At 41.5% G+C, this 20,257-nt stretch overlaps 2 protein-coding genes across 3 annotated transcripts in view; both read right to left on the bottom strand.

Annotated features, from left to right (window-relative positions):
• LOC119646569 (GTPase-activating protein skywalker) overlaps window positions 1-16,859 on the bottom strand; it is a 189,383-nt gene extending 172,524 nt beyond the window's left edge. The window contains exon 1 of one of the 2 annotated variants that reach the window (XM_038047055.1): window positions 16,385-16,859. The gene's annotated coding sequence lies outside the window, so the exon portion shown is untranslated. Of the gene's footprint in view, window positions 1-15,948 lie in introns of both variants that reach the window. The other variant, XM_038047056.1, reaches the window with a different exon arrangement.
• On the bottom strand, window positions 6,127-19,377 carry LOC119646130 (vicilin-like seed storage protein At2g18540). The gene is made up of 2 exons (XM_038046483.1): window positions 18,726-19,377; window positions 6,127-6,245 (listed from the first exon to the last, which is right to left on the bottom strand). Exons 1-2 carry the CDS (start codon window positions 19,375-19,377, stop codon window positions 6,127-6,129), a joined length of 771 nt encoding a protein of 256 aa, XP_037902411.1.
• Between the last annotated feature and the right edge of the window lie 880 nt (window positions 19,378-20,257).

Genomic DNA, 20,257 nt, shown 5'->3' on the forward strand with positions numbered 1-20,257 from the left:
CGATGTCATTGGCATTAAAGTCGGTTCAAAACTGCCGCGACATCGGAAGATGTTGCAACATGCATAGGGGAATAGGTTCACTTCTGAAAGAACAAAAGAAAGAAAACCGTTTATCTCTGAAAAAAGCCCATCTTTGTGAAACCTTTGAATTTTAACATAGGTATTCAGTTCTGTGATTTGGCAAAGTAAAATTAGCATCAGTATTTATTGACTATAGAAACACCCGTAGCATTTGCTCGAACTCCAGGTCCATAAACGGCAAAAAAATAGCGAGCCCCTCTAACTTATCGGACAGAGTAATTTACGAGGCTATTATTTTGATCACCAATGCCATCAGTATTGCTACACACATGATAACTAAACTTGTTGTAGATATGAACTCACTCCCACATAACGTCATATTATAGCTAAAGAGAAGATAGATTTAGAGTAGAAGTTTCAAGCGGAATCCCCATAAAAGTCGAAGTAAATCTAGTGCTAATTACAAAGAATTTTTCTCTGGGATAAATTTTATGTGTATAATAATCTGGGACACATAGCAGACCACATAGCAGAGAATATTCCGCAAACTAGCAGATGGGTCAAACAGCCCCACATAAATAGTCTAAAGCGGAAACCCAAATCCCGCAACTTCGTCCTTACTACGAACAAGAAATCAATCTGCAGGGATACTACGAAAGTGAAAGGTTTTGCGGAATATCATTTCTTTACGTAAAGTCCCATAGGCTCGCTACTTTTTACCAAAGAATGCTTTAACGGAAACCCCAGACTGGCAATTTTTTTGAATTTATCACAACTCACAGCTTTAAGAGCACTCAGCTGGCATAACGAAATTCTTAACTTCGTCATAAAGAAGTTTCCCACAACTTCGCTATGTTCAAATCACTATCAAGTTGCAGTTTTTAATAACTGAGTCAACAATGGCTATAAAAAGTAGTAAAAATGATTGCATCTAGGAAAAAATTATCTTTCACCAAAAAGAAACCTTTAAACCCATTTTTCTTATATAAAAGTTGGGTCTGAGTGAAATTATGCGGTGTTTCCAACGATTAATTAATTGAAATAATAAAAACTTGTTGTTTCTTTTTCGTTGCTATGGATATTTATTCTTGCAAATACCGATATTTCGGGAACCACTTGTTCCCTTCATCAGTGCTAAGTTTTCTTGTTAGCAACGAAAAAGAAACAAGTTTTTATTATTTCAAAAATTGGGTGCATTTTTGAGACAGTATGGACGTCCGGGTAATTCCAGAACTGCGGCTTCAAAAATATTGCTCTTAACCGTCAGTTTGTTTGCTTTGGTTGCCATCAATTCCTATGTAGCGCGCCATCGTTTTCGCTTCCTCGTAAGGCCCTTCCACTGTCTCCACGATTTTCTGAGAGCTCATCCACTATTCTACTCCATATAGTTTTAGGTAGTGTTCTACTTTCCATTGCATGGCTTAATCCGCAGTGGAGTTGCCGCCATTTTTTAATGTGTGACCTATCCATTGCCTTCTCATCAACACGGCCACGGATAGCTAATCCGTACGTTGACCAAGCATTGATGCAAGGATCTTTTGAGTAACAGCGGCGATCACTTTCCATGTACTACTCCCACATAATACCACAAAGAGAGCATTGGTGCGGAACAGTCTCAACTTGATGTTACGGTTAAGATTAGTAAATTTATAGATTAAGCGCTATTAATGCGATGAGCGACATCAAATTTGGTACGCCGTCTGCAAAAGCAACACTTCTTAGATTTACAAATTTATCAAAACCGTCGATATTCTGCCCATTAATACAATTAGGACGAGTTCGGTGACAAGTCAGACTGAAATCCTTGGGTTTGTTGGTGTTTATGTTTATCTTCAGTCCAACTCTTTTTCAAATGTGAAGTCATTTGACCAAAGTCTGTTACTCTGTGAAAGAATAAGCATATACCATCAGCAACACATTCAATAGTCAAGACGCATAGAGAACGCCACTGATAATGAGAAGAAAAATTATCGATGACAAGATGCAGCCCTTATGGATTCCGTCGTCCTTCATATAAACGCCCCGATGATTAATGGTAGCGTCGGGAACGAGATTTCCAATTTATAGTTGTAACCTCGGGATTACCGTAAGGACCCGTTTTCGGTCCAATCCTCTACAACATTTTCACTACGTCTGACAACTAAAGATATTGCAGTTCAGCTTCAAGGGAAATCTCGAGCTTGCACGAGGCAGTGGGCTGGCTCCAAAAGTGTTCACCTTCAGCTTGAAGTACGTAGAGCGGAAAACGCTAGAAGTTATAAAACACCCTACTTAATAAAACCTCCTAAATGCTGGTAACACGCAAAAGATAGAAACATTATAAGACGATGCAAATTTTACGACGACAATTGGACAGCGAGAAGAGGGCGCAAGAATAAGTAAGAAGAGAAGAAAATTAGAACCAGAATGAAGAAATGGAAATGGAAACATGACACTGGACGACTTCAACCTTGAATAAGGGAACCTTTTGTCTACCTAGAGTCACTAATAATAAACAACAACAATGATATGAACGAAATTCACCCAAGGAACCATTCCTTCGGATAAAACCTATTAGTTCAAATAATTCATAGCTAAAAAGGCTGACTTCACCAATCTAAAGTTATGTTACGTAATAAATGGGTGTCTCATCCACAATTTTATATGAATTTTGCTTATGGGAAAAAATTAACTTAAGAACGCTCTCGTAGTGATGTTACGTACTCTGATTGCAGATAGTGCTAACATCCTCAAGGTATGGAATTTATCCAGATTAAACAGATACAGTATACAGTAGCAGATTGTATACTAAATGTCCGGGCAAAATGTTGGCAGTTGATTTCCCTCAACAAAATGAATTCTTAAAAAAAATGGCGATTCAGTTACGGACTAAATAGATAACGACTGTGAGGCAAGACCGAAACCCTTTCGTTTTATGCATGACGTAAACTCGTACAGGATGTCCCGTCAAGCGTGTCCATTCGTACAAATAAAGAGATAAGGTAACGTTCGATACATGCATTTGTAGGAATCTCAAGATGTGGCTATGGGAAGGATACCCGTAGCAACAAAACAAATATGCAAGAGGAGGTGCCTAAGATTACGGTTCGCGGTTCAGGCAGAAAAAATATCATTGTGATTCAGTAATACAAACTGTAACTCTAATTTTAGAAAAGATTGTCATGAGGTCTCAACCGATAAAAGCGGTGCGTTTCGTCAGTCAAGGTTTGCTACAGGAGTTAGAAAAGAACATGGGGAAACTAGTGCAAAGGAAGAAGAAATCAAACAGAGGACTCTCGAACACAGAATCAAGCGGGAATGCAGTCTACAAGGCTATTAAGGACAAGGTACCTGAAGTAGCTTGTTCATGGCTATAGATTGACGGAATGCGATATCCATGTCTTCAGCTACAGATGAGTAAATATTGGAAACTACTTGGTATTGGATAGTATTTCGAACAGAGCTTCAACTGGCGCATTCGATTCACGAATTTTGCGCTCAGCCTTCTCGACCGCCGCAACCATCATAGGGACAGTCTAAATTATTGTAGAATTATCTTTACAAAATAATACTACGTGGTAATCCGCGAAAATAGGCGTCATTTTTGGTGGGAGTGAGTTTCACGTTTTACAAACTGAGATGGTAACGTCCTCTAAGATTTACACCTCGATCCATTAAAGAAACTGGAAACCGGAAGCTTGGCGACTTAGGTAGGAAAGGATCTGTGTATTTCCTATGTAAAAATAAATAGACGGACAAGCAACAGGACCTGGCGACATCGCATCTAAGCTCTGGAAAGCGCCATACCATGAACATTATTGAACGCATTTTTGACATTCTTGGCCAAAATCATAACCATGATTATGATTACCATTATGATGATTCTAAGTGGAAGTGGAAATGGACACGATTAGATGATTACGCCATTTCATAATCCCAGGCCATGATTACGGTTGCAATCATGTAATCGTGCAATAATTATCACCGTAATCATAATCCTGCAATTATATGAAATCATCATGAAATTATGAGCACTGTCGTTTGTGCTTCACGAATTAGCTTAGCTTGGTTAGTTCACCTTTTAACTAAACAAATTTGTGGATTGGTTGTCATGAGCAGAGAAAATAGCATTGGTTTCGTTGTTAGTTGAAATTATTTTTCAACAGAAAAACAAATATCTGTACTCATCTAAGACATCAGACAGACAAAAGTCGGTATCTGCTTCGGACAATAGACAGACAGCTTTGATAAAATGGCGCAACCAGCCACGACGAGCCGACCCCGCTGGTGAACAAGACAAAGGCTAAAGAAAAAGGAGACAACGATTCTATTTGTAAGTAGCTCGCTTATATGCTTTAAGTAAATGTGTCGCTTGTCCTTTTTCGTCGTTTCCCATACACTTCGATACTCAGACCATTCTTAGCTGCTAAGTTCTCATTAGCGCGAATCCCTTCATCTCGGATGAAATTGTCGTGTTATGTGACTGGTCCAGTGCAATATCTTTCCTCTCCATTACCACAAGGCGCTGCTCATTTTCTTTGATAGTCGGGCAGCACCCAGAAGGGCACAATAGTTCTTCAAGGACGCGGTGCGAGTTTCCCTTAACAGCACTCAGAACAATAGAGGCGACGACAAGGCAGGGGCAAGTGAACGTTATCATAAATAGAATTGACATCCTTCCCAGAAAAACAGACCTTACCAGTGTCTACAAGTCCGTCAAATGCAAACTGCTCATCTTCGTCCGCAAAATATGGAAGGCGCCTATTACTCCTGATGGTGTTTCATTCCTTGAATGAAATAGCGATCACTGCAATATGCGGACACGTATTATAATGCGAATTTTAACAGCCCTCATCATCGTCATCATCGGCGCAACAACCGGAGAGCTGGATTTTATACACAACCAGACGGACTTGTTATCGCTCAAAGATTTCGGCCTTGTGTAAGCTACGGAATCGTGTGTCCTTATGTAAGGAGCCAACAATGCTTCGGAGGATTCTGCTCTCGAACGCGACCAAGAGTTCGGAATTTTTCTTGATAAGAACTCAGGTTTCCAAAAAATACATAAGAAGTGGCAAGATCAGAGTCTTGTACAGTAAGAACTTCGACCCTATGGTGAGATCTTTCGAGCAAAACAGTTTTTGTAAGCTGAGATAAGCTCTGTTGGCTGACAACAACCGTGCGCGGATTTCACCGTCATAACTGTTATCGGTTGTGATTTTCGATGCTAGATAGGATAAATTTTCAAAGATCTCAAAGGTGTAGTCTCCTATCTTCATTCTTACCGTGTGAACAATGTGATTCAATGTTGTTGGTTTTTTGGTTTTTGGCGCTGATGTTGTCACTATGTACTTCGTCTTGCCTTCCTTAGTTTGCACCACAAGATCTCGCGCCGCTTGCTCGATCTGGATGAAGGTATACTGCACATCTCGGGTTGTTCTTCCATAATGTTAATATCGTCAGCATAAGCCAGTAGTTGAGGTGACTTGAAGAGGATGGTGCCTCTCGCATTTACATATGCATCGCGAATCACTTTCTCCAGGGCCAGGTTAAAGAGGATGCATGATATGTAATCCCTTTGTCTTAGACCCTTGTTGATGTTTAATGGTCTCGATGGTAATCCTGTTGCTTTTATCTGGCCTCAGGAATTGGTCAGGGTCGGCCTAATCAGTCATCAATTCCGTCGGGATACCGAATTAATTAACAACCCTCGTTGCTCCCAAATGTAGTGAGACAGTATCTATAAATACCCAAGTATGTTTGTAGAAAAAGTTCTTTGTTTGACATGCTAATCGATAATACACGCGTATCCCAGTGGGACGGGCTATATACTTTGAGCGCTAAGTCCAATAATCCTTCACTCGTCCGTCTTGTGTGTTGATGGATCACTTCCAAGTGAATCACAGAAGTATCCGAAATGCAACGACTTTCTCTACATAATTGCAGTATTTTCACTAAAACTAAAGATCAACTTTTCCGGTTATAATTCCAAAGAAATCTTACTGACGGCCCACCCTCTGAATCGTCTATTCTTCCTGAAGTTGAAATTAATTATATCGATAAACGCAGGTAAATGATCCATCAGATTGATAGATTACCTGTGTACAACAAGAAAACCTGAGCATTTTAATTCAATGCTCGCTGATAGAATGTTTGAATTGAGGTTTTCTGTGAATTTTGCAGCGATAAGTGTGCCAATATCTTATGTTGACTTTGATTATTTTTCGTTCGCTCGATATGTAGAGCTGTTTCGAACAATATGGAATTTGATTTAATCTTAATTAAGCAACATTTTGGAGTAATAAAAGTGCAAATGCTGTTTTTACCCCGGGGTTTTGGTATAGGATTTTTTAGCAATTATTCGTGGCTTTCTTTCCAGTAGATATGTAGACAAAGGATAACATGACGGATTTCGAGGCACCTCCGATAACACATGAAAAAACAATGGCCAAAGAATACAGCCTAGTGGGGTCACTAGAAACGCCTCTCCATATGTTATGCTTTTCAGGATTGAGGGACTTAACACCATATTTGGTGTGGTATGTCATCGAAGCGCAGATTGGTGGTGTTGAGAGAACTAGTGCTAGATGCTTCATTTCCAGCACACTGATGAGAAGTGTCACCAGCAAGTTAGTGTATTGTTGAACTAATCGACTCTACCGAGCTGTGATCATTGGAGGGGTAAATATCATACAATGTACAACGAGCTGCCATTTAGTTTCTTTGCGATCTATGTCTTCTCTCCACGTGAGAGAAAGTAGCAAGAATGATGCCTAATATCACAAGGTTTAAATATAATCGTGGGTGTAATGAAAGCTACCCTTTGTACATGACTACAGATTGGAAGGGTGCAATGGACAACTATGTGAGTTCAGCATGCCGGTGGCCACTGAGGGGGTGCAACGCATATAGGATAGCATCGGGTGAGGTAGTGCTTGTAATCGCGGGAATGATACCCTTTTTAGTAAATGAGGTACACTACCTCAACCAGAGAAAAGAATCTCTCTGAAGTGACTGCGAATTTCTGAAAAGTCGCAAGAAAGGAGGACTGTCACGAACGCTATAATAGTTGTGATTCAAAAGAAGCATAGGTTTGGATCGAGCTGGAAAAACGGGAAGGACGTGCGACTTGAAGGTATCCAAAGACCAAAGCTCTGAACGAGACGGGAGGAGACCATGAGTCCCAACGCAGAAGAGCTTCAAACTTCGATGAGGGATGCCAGACGTCATGAACCCAATAAATTCTATATATGAACCATAAACAGCGGCAAAGTTATACAGAAGAAAAAACCACAAGCTCTCCAGGTTTTACAAATAAATATTTAAGATACCCTATCAGATCATCATATTTCAACCTCCAACAACATTTACACATCGGATAAGTAATAGATGGGCTGATTACTTCGAGGGACTTTTAAACACAATTCGAATCTCCGACCTTGAAGTGGCTGAGGCAAAGCATTTGCCTCTCACCAACACTAGGAGATGTCAAGGGTGCGTTACAAACGGTTAGAAAGGAACCACTGCCGGAATTAAATAGGATTCGAGAGAAGTTGTTAAAGCAAAAAGTAACAATACTCCATGGGGTCTTCAATGACATCTGAACGTAGGATATTATGCCAGCATACTTTGTCCCGGCCCGATCTTGGCTCCGTTCGAGAGAAGAATCCTTCAAAGAATTTTTGGCCCCCTACATGAGGATGGACGATTCCGTAGCCTATATAACGACGAAATCTATGAGCGATACCATGACCGTCAGGTTGTGGATCAAATCCGGCTCAATAGGTTGCGGTGGGCGATCCAGCTCGGAAAGTCTATAAGGGCAATATTTATGGTAGAAAAAGAAGACGAGGCAGATCCTGCCTGAGATGGAGCGATGACATAGGTCAGGACGCCAGACAGCTTTTAGGGATATGGAATTGGTGGACCTCGGCACAAAACCGGGATGTCTGAAGTTCCTTATTAAGGCAGACCTAGACCGGATACCTGTTGTTACGCCGTTGATGATGATAATACTTTGTCCTGCTACGAAAATTATAGAAGCATTTCATTGTTGTGAACAATTTATAATGTTCTGTCTAAAATTATTGAAAGGAGGATAAGGCTTACACCGCAGACATAATTAGTGAATACTTGAAGAGATTTGCAAATAGACAAACCAATGATCAGCCAATTGCTAATACAACGAGGATGGACTAAAATTCTTTAATCTCAATCTGGCATAGTACAGAAAATATTAAACGATCTGGGAAGCACTCAACTCAACAGAAAAATAATAACTTACGCAGACGATTTTAACATTCTAGCAGGATCCAAATCCTATTCTGAGGAGCATTGAAGAAACTAGGCAAACCGTGAGAGCAGTCTTCCTGAGAATAAGCAAGATGAAAGCGATGACACAGTCTAGAAAAAGCAGAGCAAAAACATAACACTGGAAAACTACACCTTGGAACAGGTGAACAGTGTTATCTACATAAATTTACTGATAACGGACAACAACATGCCTACGAACAAAGTCTATTGCTTTACGTTGGCGCAAAAAACCATAAGACATTAATTTGGAATATCCTATGTTCCAATGTGCGATATGTGTATTACGAAACAAGCTTTAGTGAAGACAAACGAATTGTGGGCTAAGCGAAGCTAGTCAAAGAGGGCGCTGTTGTACTCCATATATGATAAACTGAATGCCTCCACCTTTTTCTGTTAGTCCAAACGATCCAACAAAGTGGCAAGTATAAACGAATCAAAAATAACTTATGAAGGTAAAAGTACAAAGAGAACGATGACTTCCAGGGATGCCATGAACTAGATAAATTGGTTTGATAAGACTAGTTAAGATTTGCTAGGTTTCTTAAATTAGAGGACGAAGTAGCACCACCGGCTAATTGTTTGGGAGACCAAGAACTGGCATCGATCTGTTATGTTGTAGGAGAAGAAGAAACAGAGAAAATACGATAAAAATAATATTTAATTCATTCATTGCGAAGTTAGGAAATACTACTCTCCCTGTTCACCCCCTCTCCCTCCCGTCTCAATCGCAAAACGCGACTAAATGGGATATAAATTTGTGAACTAGTAACCTGCAAATTTTGAAACAGCTTTCATTGTGTCACTATAGAAGTCGAGATTTGATGACCGGTTGATGGAGCGCACCTCAACTGCCCGCATAATTCATTTTCTTGCCACCTACGCACCACACACAAGTCATCTCGATGTCGACAAAGGCGCCTTCTGGTAACTACTCGATACACCTATAAAGCGCCTGCCAACGACTATAGCGTCTTCATGAAGATTCAAACACAATCTTGACAGTCGCACTCATGATATCCCGCAACTACGGAACTACCACAATCCGAAGAGTAAAGTTCGAAGTAATGCTTCGTCTCCACCAGGATTCATCAAGGAAGTGGCCTCTCGCTTTCAGGCAGTTGGGTTATGAAATCGCTTGACACATCAGTACTACTGTACATGAAGTGGCACTCCCTAACTGGCGCAGTTTCGTTTGTCCTGCTGCCATCTATCGTTATCTCTACAAAAAAAACAATAAGTGGCGCCTCACGAAACGAAGTAGTAGTACATCAGTATCAAAACATGCTAGGATCACGTCAGGAATGAGAACATCCGCGATCGATGAGGCTGCACCCTTCGTAGAAAAATTGCCGGAAAAGGATCTTCGATGGTGCCATCATGTAGAGAGAACCCACCGATTAAGATTGGGCAAAAAGACAATTTTGACCTGCCATAACAAGGGAGAATTTGCTATTGCTGCGCTGGTCAGGGAAGCTGAAGATAACACAGATGCGCTGTATACCGCATTACGAAAGAGCTTGCATGTGGTAGCAAATCTTTCAATGGTCCTGTGAAGGGCAACTGAAAGAATAGATAGAACACTTCACCATGGTTCTTAACCTTATCACCACTGGTGAGGTTCTTCCTCTTGTGGATAAAACATGCGGATACGGACTATTCTTCTAAGCAGAAGAGAAGCCATCAATGTACTCAAACCGCAAAGCTTGGCGGCAGATCTGTTGCTTCCACTAGTACGAAAATCTTGAGAATCCGAGACCTTGCCCAGAGAGTGATAGGGGATGATCGTCAATATCGCAAAGAGGAGCCGCTCTGAGTGTGACAATTTAAGTTTAAACGACAGAGAGCAGGCTGGTTTTCGCTTCGGATCATCCCGCATTTACCACATCAACACCTTACGGATCATTTTGAAACAGTGCGCGGAATTTAGATCTTCGCTTCACTTGCACACGTAGGAGAGGCATTCCGGAGCAACCAATAGCTATTATCAGAGCGGGCGCGGGATTTGCTTGCTGGAGGGCATTTTAGATAACCGCGAACGATGGCACATATGTGAGGTGAATGCACTATACCACACCAAGGGGTGAAGGGTAACCATATACACTCATAGACATAATTAACCGCTTACCTAGAGAATTCGTCGCTCTGTTTGTTTATCAATTGTTATATTTTGTCAAATGAGTACTTTTGCAATTAATTAAACATTAATATCGCTAATTCGTTTCCTAAATTTGTGTCACCGACGGGTTTTTTATATTTAGTCGTTATTTGACATTGTTACAGTTTTGTTACTTTATTAAGCCTCCCTAGCTATAGTGTGCAAATATTGCTTAATTTGAGTTTGTAGTGTTTGCTTATTGTTTGTGATTGTAAAAAATGACACACATGCAGCTAGTGCTGCTAGGGTAGTGGTTTTAGCTGACCCTGCGAACAGATAAGGTCGCATCGCTCGTACATTCGGTATACCTCGTACAACGATACGGGCTGCCATCAGACGAGGAGATAAATGTCAGTGTGAGTGAGCGTACCATTAGAAAAAGCCTAGCAGAACAAAATCTGAGCGCTTTTCACGCAGCTCGCGTCTTCTCACAACAGCTCCCATAACACCGTAGAATTAGACTCTCTTTTGTGAGAGAAGGATTGTGAAGAAATGGAAGGACGTCCTGTTGTCGGATGAAAGCAGAATAGCCTTAAAGAGATGCAGATGGACGTCAGCGTGTCTACGTACGCCAAAATGAAAGATTTATTCTGTTTCAGATTACCAGGGATTCCACATAATAGTTTAAGGAAATATCTCTTACGAAGCTCGTAATGATCTTGTGTTCGATGTGGCCGCTCAAAGATACATAGAAGATGTTCTTAAAGACCATGACATATCAATCATTTTCGACAACTTTAGATTCATGCTTGACAACGCATGTCGCCATACCGCAAGATCCGACACTAAGTATCTTAATGTGGTCCGAATTCAAGTTTGACCGAGGCCGGCACACCTCAAAGGTAGTTTTCGACGTATCTCTCATAAATTATCCCCTGCATTTGATGATTTCAGCCAATTGAAAGAAATAAAAGGTGGGCGGTCAATTGTGCCTATGAGTGTTGGTAATGGTATGATGCTGCTCCATATTACAGCCTACATTACTGTAGTTTTATTGTTCTAGAATGAACTGAAGGGAGGTTTCCTGTCAGTTTTCGAAAAAATAGAAATATACTATTATTAACTTTATTTTAGCAGACATCAGAATAGATAATATTATAGATGCCACACACATGGATAACCATGATTGTTTTCAAATTTTTTGGCTGAGTGATTTCTGGGCCCCTAATGTATGTAACTAATCCCGCTCAAACTTTCCCCCTCCCCTCAATGGAGAACTGACCTCAAAATTGAGTCTTGGCTTGGAAAGTATTAATTCAAACCTTTCATTTGATATGTCTGCATTCTCTTCTCTGTCATTCCCTATATGCGTGTCTGTTCCCAGTCCCCACTTTTCCACCAAATGTCGTGTTAATAGGTACAACCATTCCTGGCAAAGTGTATGTGACAGACAGGCAAAAAAACAAACAGTAAACCGATTTGAATAAAGCTTTGTTTTCCACAAAATCTTAAAAATGAGAAGTGTTTAGCGTTTACATTGTAACGGAGCTATCACCTAAAGTCAAGCAAATTTATGTAGTACTTAAGCTAATTATTAACAATCGCTACGAATATGGAACAAGTCGGAATACAGGAAACTTGACGCTTCGGATATAAAGGTTTTGTATTCAACTTGTGTGAGAGCAGCTAAAAATTCACAATATTCCCTGGTATATCTCCAAACTATTACACTGTTGTGCATGTTAGTTCACTTTATATGATGATGATATCATACACGCCTTAGTGCAAAAATCTGTCTGGCGTCCTGACCTACGTCATCGCTCCATCTTAGGCAGCCTCCCTTGTCTTTTTTTCTACCATAGATATTGCCCTTATAGACATTCCGGGCTGGATCATCCTCATCCATACGGATTAAGTAGCCCGCCCAGCGTAACCTATTCAGCCGGATTTTATCATGGTATCGCTCATAGATTTCGTCGTTATATAGGCTACGGAATCGTCCATACTCATGTAGGGGGTCTTCGAAGGATTCTTCTCTCGAACGCGGCCAAGAGTTCGCAATTCTTCTTGCTAAGAACCCAAGTCTCCGAGGAATACATGTGGACTGGCAAGATCATTGTCTTATTCACGTAGAAGGCAAAAATTTGACTTTTTATAACTTTCTTGGTAATAATTGGATTGTCTTCACACTTTTCAGAATTAATATTATCACTTATCCTGATGCTTCTAGAATGAACTTAGGGTGGTTGTTCTCGTGCAACCTTCGAAAATATGGTAATATACCATTAACAACTTTATTTACGCAGATATCGCAATGGGATATATTTTGTGGCCTAGATTTCATATAGATGCATCATCAGTGTGATTTCTTTCAGATGTCTGGATCGGATAGTTTGTGAGAATAAGACTTGTTCCATTTTTTGTGGCTCATATTTGGAACCCTCACTCTCCCTAGAAAAGAACTAGTAGAGCCCTTTTATTTAATACCCCACACGGCAACATTCCGTAAAAAAATTGTAATGAAGCCCCCTTTAAACTCAACTCAAAGGCAGACCACAACTTCGCACCGAATCTAGTGACAATAGGTTCTGTCTTTTCCGAGTAAATCGGGCGTGACAGACAGACATTGAATCGACTTTAACAAGGCTTTGTTTCACACTAAACCTTAAAAATGCGAAGTATTTAGCGATCTACATCGAAACGGAACTATCACTTGAAGTCGAACAAACTTATGTAGTTAATTATTTACACATTCGCTACAAATATGTGTGACCGAGAGACTGTTTATTTATTTCCCAGAGAAATCGTTAAAGTATTGTTTTTATGATTATACACTTTGATTGCACAAAGTGGAAGTGATATGTAGAAGAATCAAGTAAAATCTGGCTGGGGAAGAACCAATGAAAGTCTAGCCAAAAAAGGAACTAATTGAATTATGGTTTTTCGAAACCGATGTGAATGTTATGCACATAATTTCGAAGATTGCTACCGGCAAACTGAACCTAAGCAAGTTTAGCGTAGGCTCCTCCAAAAAGGACACATCACGAGAATGACAAGGCAGTGAACTTGCAGAAATCTACAATGCTCTCAACTAGGTAATTACGATTAAATCACCCACAGTAGACTGTATCCAATCATAGCAATACCTAATTTTCAATGGAACTTATCCTGCTTTCAAAGCCTCACAAACTAGCCTCTGCAATACGGGCGCCATAAGGAATACATCCATCCTTGAGATGGAAGCACTTTTGCAACTTGCAGCATAGGGAATACTAGTAAATGGCACATAGACACAATGCAGAAGTATCTGCACACAACCACCATCATCAACAGTTCCAACAATTGGTAACCCGCCTACTAGACCTGCATTAATCGCAGGCGTTCCGGTTTTCGCCGAGGTCCACCAATTCGATAACTCTAAAAGTTTTCTGGCGTCCTGGCCTGCGACATCATTCCATCTAAGGCAAAGACTGCCCCAAATTTTCTTCTCCTACCATAGATAATTATCCTTGCAGACCTTCCGGGCTGAATCATCCTCACCGTCCACCACAGCCTATCGAGCTGGATTTTATTCATAGCCAGATGGTGAAGTAAAATCGCTCACAAATTTTGTCGGTATATGGGGTGTCAATACTCATTGCAGACTGCATTGATATTACCCTAGAGTGACGCGCTGGATGTATACAATATAATCTAATGATTAGCGAACTCTGACCTACACCGAACTGAAAATCTACGCGTAGGGGACAGGGGACGTGACTAATCACCTTAGTGAACTTTGATAGGACATATATAAAAAAAGCGAAAGCCTACACTCCAGTCATTCTTTTAATTTCAAAGGTTCTCGTTTGCGCTTTGGCAAAAAATATGGCTCTCACCATTTGTACTGCCACGAAGAGCCCCTTTCAAATCAAACTTGGATGCAGATTTATTCACTTTATTTTCACACAATCCAAGATTTTTGCTTGGGACCTGTTGCCTGACACATCTATAGAACTGCACCCAATTGCAACAAAGTTTTCATTGCACTTGTTAGAAAATTCAAGCAATGGCGACTGCTTCTGCTATCACTCAATGGTATCACCGGGTAGTTTTGAGATGGTGGGTAAAGATAATGGTATGATTTGTATGCGCAAAACCCCCGAAACCAACATTCCGCACTTGTTATAGGAACAATGACAGTCGAAATTGATTTCATTCCACATGATCTCTACTATTGTAAAGAAACTCAAATTAGACTTTATCCAAGCTTTTGATTCCTTTCGTCCTTTTCCTCACGGACGAATCATTTAAATTTCCAGACTAAACATGATGCAATCCGCCCTACATAAACGAACATTTTTCCTCATTTGGTCTAACAGTCGCGTTTAAATGAAATTTTGCATTGGTTTTTTGGCTTTGAATTTCCTTATTTGAATATGACAGACTCCTGCTGCCAACAAATATCCGAGCAAGAAGAGAATCACAACCCAACCACCTACATTCGCTCCCCGCACCACTCCACGCAGCCAATGAATCATTCCCTCATTCTCGCTGGCCCCACAACGGCTGATTGGTTTCAGATACTTTCACTCTCCGCCTCCAATAAAATCCCTGGGAGTCATGCAGCCACGCCGAATTGTTGCATTTCGCTGATCCGCTAGAAAAACCAGCAAAAATGACAAATGACATTGAAATGTTGATTCTGGGGAAGCAGCTGATCGGTGGCATTGGGAATGAGCTGGTCCCTGTCGGATGTCACGAGACTTTCGTCCCCACCGCAAAGGCGACTCGGGGATTGCACTCGGAAAATAGCCTCTGGCTAGCGTCCCTCGATTGATAGCCACTTCAATGAGCCTTTCGATGACTGCCCATTTTACGCTCCACTTAGAAACTGCAGAACAATTCCAAAAGTGAAGAACAGAAAAAACCGCTTGGAAACGAATACTCCACGTCGATAATCACAAAATGATAAAATTTGACGAATTCCTCTCTCTTTGCGCGCTGCGCTGTTCTCGCCAGGGTCGTTTCGCGTCTGGTTGTACTTGAACGCCTTTAGTGACCCTTTTACAGCGGAACGATGCCCACTGGTCGGGATGATGGCATCGTGGGAAGGGACCCCATCTCCGCGGATTTTTAGGAATTCTTCGAGGAATCCGAGCCTGTCTCCACGCTGCCCTGGCGACTTCGGCAGTGACTCACGCTTTCATCGTCGCCAAGAAATAATTTTGTGCTAAGTGCAAATTTGGGAGAAGCATTCCCATCAATTTATAGATAAAAACGGAAAACGAACAGGCATCCGATCTGCCCGTTCGTAGCATATTTAAGTTTTTCGCAAGCTTGGGAACCATTCGCGGACAGATATGAGACGTCCACTACTATCAGCCGTGAATAATCGGAATTTCTGGGCCATTCTCGCTCTCTGGGCAGCAAGCTGGGTGGCCGAGGAGCCGTGCCGTCGAGCACATCCTTCGGGGCGAAGGCCCAGGACACTCAGCGAGGCCTTCAGGCGCGGGAGGAGGGGCACGGGACACATCTTTGGGGCTACATGGACTACATACCGGCAAATATGTTGCGCAATTTGAGTATCAGCGCCGCTCGGAACGTCGCCCAGAGTTCAAAGCGAATATTACAGGAAATTTCACTGACGACCGAAAATAACTCCTTGCCGTCGTCGCGCACCGTACAAGTTTTCAAATCGATTTACAAACAAACACGAAATTTATTCACATCACAAGGCAGCGCACGGGCGGGGTGGCGGTCCGCAGAGTTTATCACACTTGAAAATTGGCTTCGGACTATTTTGCTTGGGTCACTTGTGACAGGCGAGCAGCAGAGCCTGCAGCTGGGGAGTGGGTCTCGGGCGCGGGATCGTGAAATTATTTCTGGTTGGACTGACACATATTCACGTACGGCGACTGCGGAGCGTGACCACTCTCCTGGCCCGCGGGCAACTCGCGCTTGGCTCACTGGCCGGGCAAAGGGGTTTCTACTCACCGTGCGATGGGCAAATGCTCGTAAAATGACAACTGGCAACGTAAAATTGCGCGCGAAAGGGTCCAGGCCACCTAGAAAACCGACACCTCCCGCGAGTCCGCAGCCAGGTCTGGACCAACCTCAACACTACCAGCACTCGGCACTGTATCTTCACGCAACCAAATACTTCACTCTAATCGGAAAATACGTCTCGACACCACCTTCCCGAGCTGACCGAAAAATCGACATGGAACATATGACCGTGCGCGACTGTCACCGAAAATATTCCCAGGGGTTATTACCCCCGTCGCTCAGACAGCAGCCTCTGTCATGAATCCACCCTTTCGCGAAACTCGCGTGACACCTATCACTTGCGTATTCCGAGACTAGTTGCTCTTCCCGCAGGTATTTCCACAACGACAGGCCTCGAAAAAGCTCCCCGACATCACCAGGAAGCGAACACTACGGCAAGCGTGAAAACACTGTCAATTGGCAATGTTTCCCGAGCAATTTTGGGAATCAACATTGGCGGCCGTCGAACTAACAACCGAGGGACCGGTCGTGCCGAAAGTCACGGAGTACTTGGGAGTGGAGTGTGCAGTGGGGGAACACCTGCAATTGGATGGAAGTTCACGGGTTTTTAATATTCCTCCAGATTTCTGGAAATTCCACACCAAAATACTGCCATTGCCACAAATAAGTGCGTGACGAGAAGCAACTAAGCCCCTTTTCCATTTCCACAAAGAAAGTGACTCGAATTTGAATAATACTTTTCCGTTATTAACGGAAATCGAAAATAAATGAAAAAAATGTAGAATTATCGAATTATTTAGATCGATACAGGTTGCTAGTAGATATTTTAGAACATTAGAAATTAATTCATTGAGCTTATGTCGAAAAGGCGGAAGTTTCGGCTGAATTCCTCCTCAGGAGGATGAGAAAACGAATCAACATCAAACTTAATTCAATGCCCACCTGTACACCTGCTTCGCTAATCGCTAGTTCGTAGGATAATTATAAAGAGGATATAATTCCGCTTGAAATATCCTTAAAAGTGCGAAACTTTTTTGAATATGATAACCATTTGAATATGTCAACCACCCTCGGGTCCTACCTGTTCCGCAATATTTTGGTTATTCTGCTAAGGGGGAGTCGCATCGCGTCCTTAAAGAACAATTGTGCCCCAATATTTTGGTTAAAACGTATTTTTGTTCCAGCGTCCAACGCCACATGCCAGCTAAGCTACTTGTTCTTTATGGCGCAGTAAAACAACCGCATTAATTCAATGGGTGGATTGTATATATAATAGGAAGCAAAAGTGAAATCCGGACACTGTCATCCGAACCACACGAGTGCTCAGAAATGGAATTAAAGAAGCTGTAATCTTTTGTTTTTTTTACAAGAACGTTACGTACCGTCTGTTGGATAGAATGCAAAAAGAATCAAGGAAAAAGGATAAAATAAACCCTTGTTGAGGGCAAGAAACAAAAGAAACTTTATTTTCGTATGCAAAGTTGAAATTCGGACAATGCCAAAAAATCGTAATAACGACAGGCTCAAACAACAGCTCAAAAAATGACTAATTAATACTCCGTATGCAGACACAACTAGTCATTTTCAAGGTTTTGTGTGAAATGAAATCTTATTAGAATCGAGTTATGTCTGTCTGCCACACCCGATTTATTTGGTTTGTAGATCCCTTTACATGCAGCAAGTGTGTTGTGTTAAATTTAAAAGGGGGCTTCCCATACATGCGAAAGGAGGGTGCATTTTTTTTTTACTTTTGGTACTTTTCGAAAATGGCCCCATATTTGATCTCGAGCGAAACGTAGGGAAGTGAGGACTCAGAAATTTGGCCGGTTGGTTCATGCTAGAAGTACACTTGCATAAGGAATACCTTTGGGAAGTTTGAAGGAAGTCCAGCTATTATTAACAAAGTTATAGAAAGTGAAACTTTTACATTTTATATGAATTCCATGCATTCTAAAACGTATATGAATGATAGCCATCATAACATATAAATTCGTCAATACCACACAAAGTAAGCTCATATGAATGGGAGGTACATTCCTACCTCTGCTCCAGTCATGCACTCGCTTCTAAAAGTGCGCATAAGTGTTAGGCTCATCAATTTTACAACTCGGCGAACCATTGCCTTCAAGTCACTAAGCGAGTTCGTAAATTGTTGCTAGATTTCTTTCCATCCAGCATATGTCTGTTGCCACCTCTATCCTGAATGGGCTCAAGATCTTTTTGTCAATCGCTTCTCGCTTCACACTTTCCATCTGCCGACGTATCACTTCTCGAATAGTCATCCCCTCCGGCTTTGCACTGTCCTGCCAGGTATGCTCACTCTGCTTACAAATTTCATCCTCCTGTTTCGTACCTTCTCGCACGGCCTCCTGCCATTTTACACCTTCACTTATGACCTTTCCATGGTCTACTGCTTCTCGGCAGTTTCGCTGCTCCTCTTTAGTCACCTCTTGACTGATCACTTCTTGTGATTTTCGAATAACCTGACTGGACTGCAACTTGCCAACTTCCTCCTGCCGTTTTTCAACTTCTTGCACCATCTCTTCCATCGGCTTTGGAATCTCATTGGCGTTCCCATGCTGCAGCACTTCCTTCTGTATACTCCCTTGCTGATTACTTACTTTTTGAAGCACTAGCTTCATGTTCTGACACACTACAGGTCCCTCTTTTCTTTCCTGAGGTTCTTCAGGGAAATCTCGCAATTGCTTTGTAGTTTCTGCTATTTGCTCTACTATTTCTGGAGTACCTTCATATTGCGATTTTTCATTCTCTCGGCACGCTACCTCCTGAGTGCTTTCCTTTTGTTCTTCGTTCACCTCCTTTCCATTAATTATTTCTTCCAACCGTTGATTGAATATTTCCATAAATTTTGCCTGTCTTTCGTCTGGTCGTGCTTGCTTCTCTTCTTGCCGTCTTTCAAATTCTTCTAGTTGCTTCCTAGACTCTTCTTGTTGTCTTTTCACCTCTTCCATGAATTTCATTTGTTTTTCCTCTTGTCGTGCCCCCTTCTCATCTTGCCGTCCTTACAGGACGGCAGGAACGCATTTACAATGCGTGAGAATATCCACCTTCAAGTGATATTGACATTCAAATTCTTGCAAAGAAGGGACAGTTTTGACCTATTATAATTTTGTTAGTAATAGTGCGATTTTCACTAAATTTGGTGATTCTAGAAGGAACTTAAGGGGGGTTTTCCTGCCAATTACTAAAAATTGTAGTAATGTACTATTATTAACTTTATTTGAACACGTATCGGTATGGAGGGTATTTTGAAGCCTAGGCACTATACAGCGGCAGTCTCTTGACTTTTTTCAGAATTTTCGGTTGAGTAGTTTCTGAGAATGGGTCCGTTAAAAAAATGATCACTTTCAACCCCCCGCACTCCTCACCTTTCCTACAAATGTCAAAACTAAGACCGGATTCGAAAAGTGCTAGCCGAGACCTTTAATTTGATATCCCACATGACTATATTAGATGAAAAAAAGGTTCGAAAGAAAAACTTTAACAAAACCAGGTTGACTGTGCAGTTTCAGGGGCTCACATTCCATCACTTTTACGATTTGAGTAATTTGTGTTAGCAATTTAAACCTTTTCAAGGCTAATGATTCTTGCATTGTTGTTCATTAAAGACCTTTTTCCCGGTGTAATATCCAACGCAAATTTATTCTGATTGTGATTATGAAGGTCGCGTGCATCAAGTTCAGAACCAAACAGCCGGACCCAGCTGAACGTTAAGTAAAACAGGTGTAAATGTCAGCTCCGCGAAGTGTAGTAAAATTAGCGCCTTCTTGCCACAACTCTTAAAATCATGCCTATTATGGGGAGGTAGGGAAATAGAAGTAAGTTATGTATTTTGGATCC

Source organism: Hermetia illucens, chromosome 1 (genome assembly GCF_905115235.1).
Source record: "Hermetia illucens chromosome 1, iHerIll2.2.curated.20191125, whole genome shotgun sequence".
NCBI classification, from domain to species: Eukaryota; Metazoa; Arthropoda; class Insecta; order Diptera; family Stratiomyidae; genus Hermetia; species Hermetia illucens.

Coding starts and splice junctions, on each gene's coding strand:
- LOC119646130 (XM_038046483.1), bottom strand. CDS start 19,377: ATGAAATTCATGGAAGAGGTGAAAAGACAACAAGAAGAGTCTAGGAAG. Junction 6,246..18,725: donor GAAACAGGAGGATGAAATTT/GTAAGCAGAGTG, acceptor TGTTCGAAACAG/CTCTACATATCGAGCGAACG.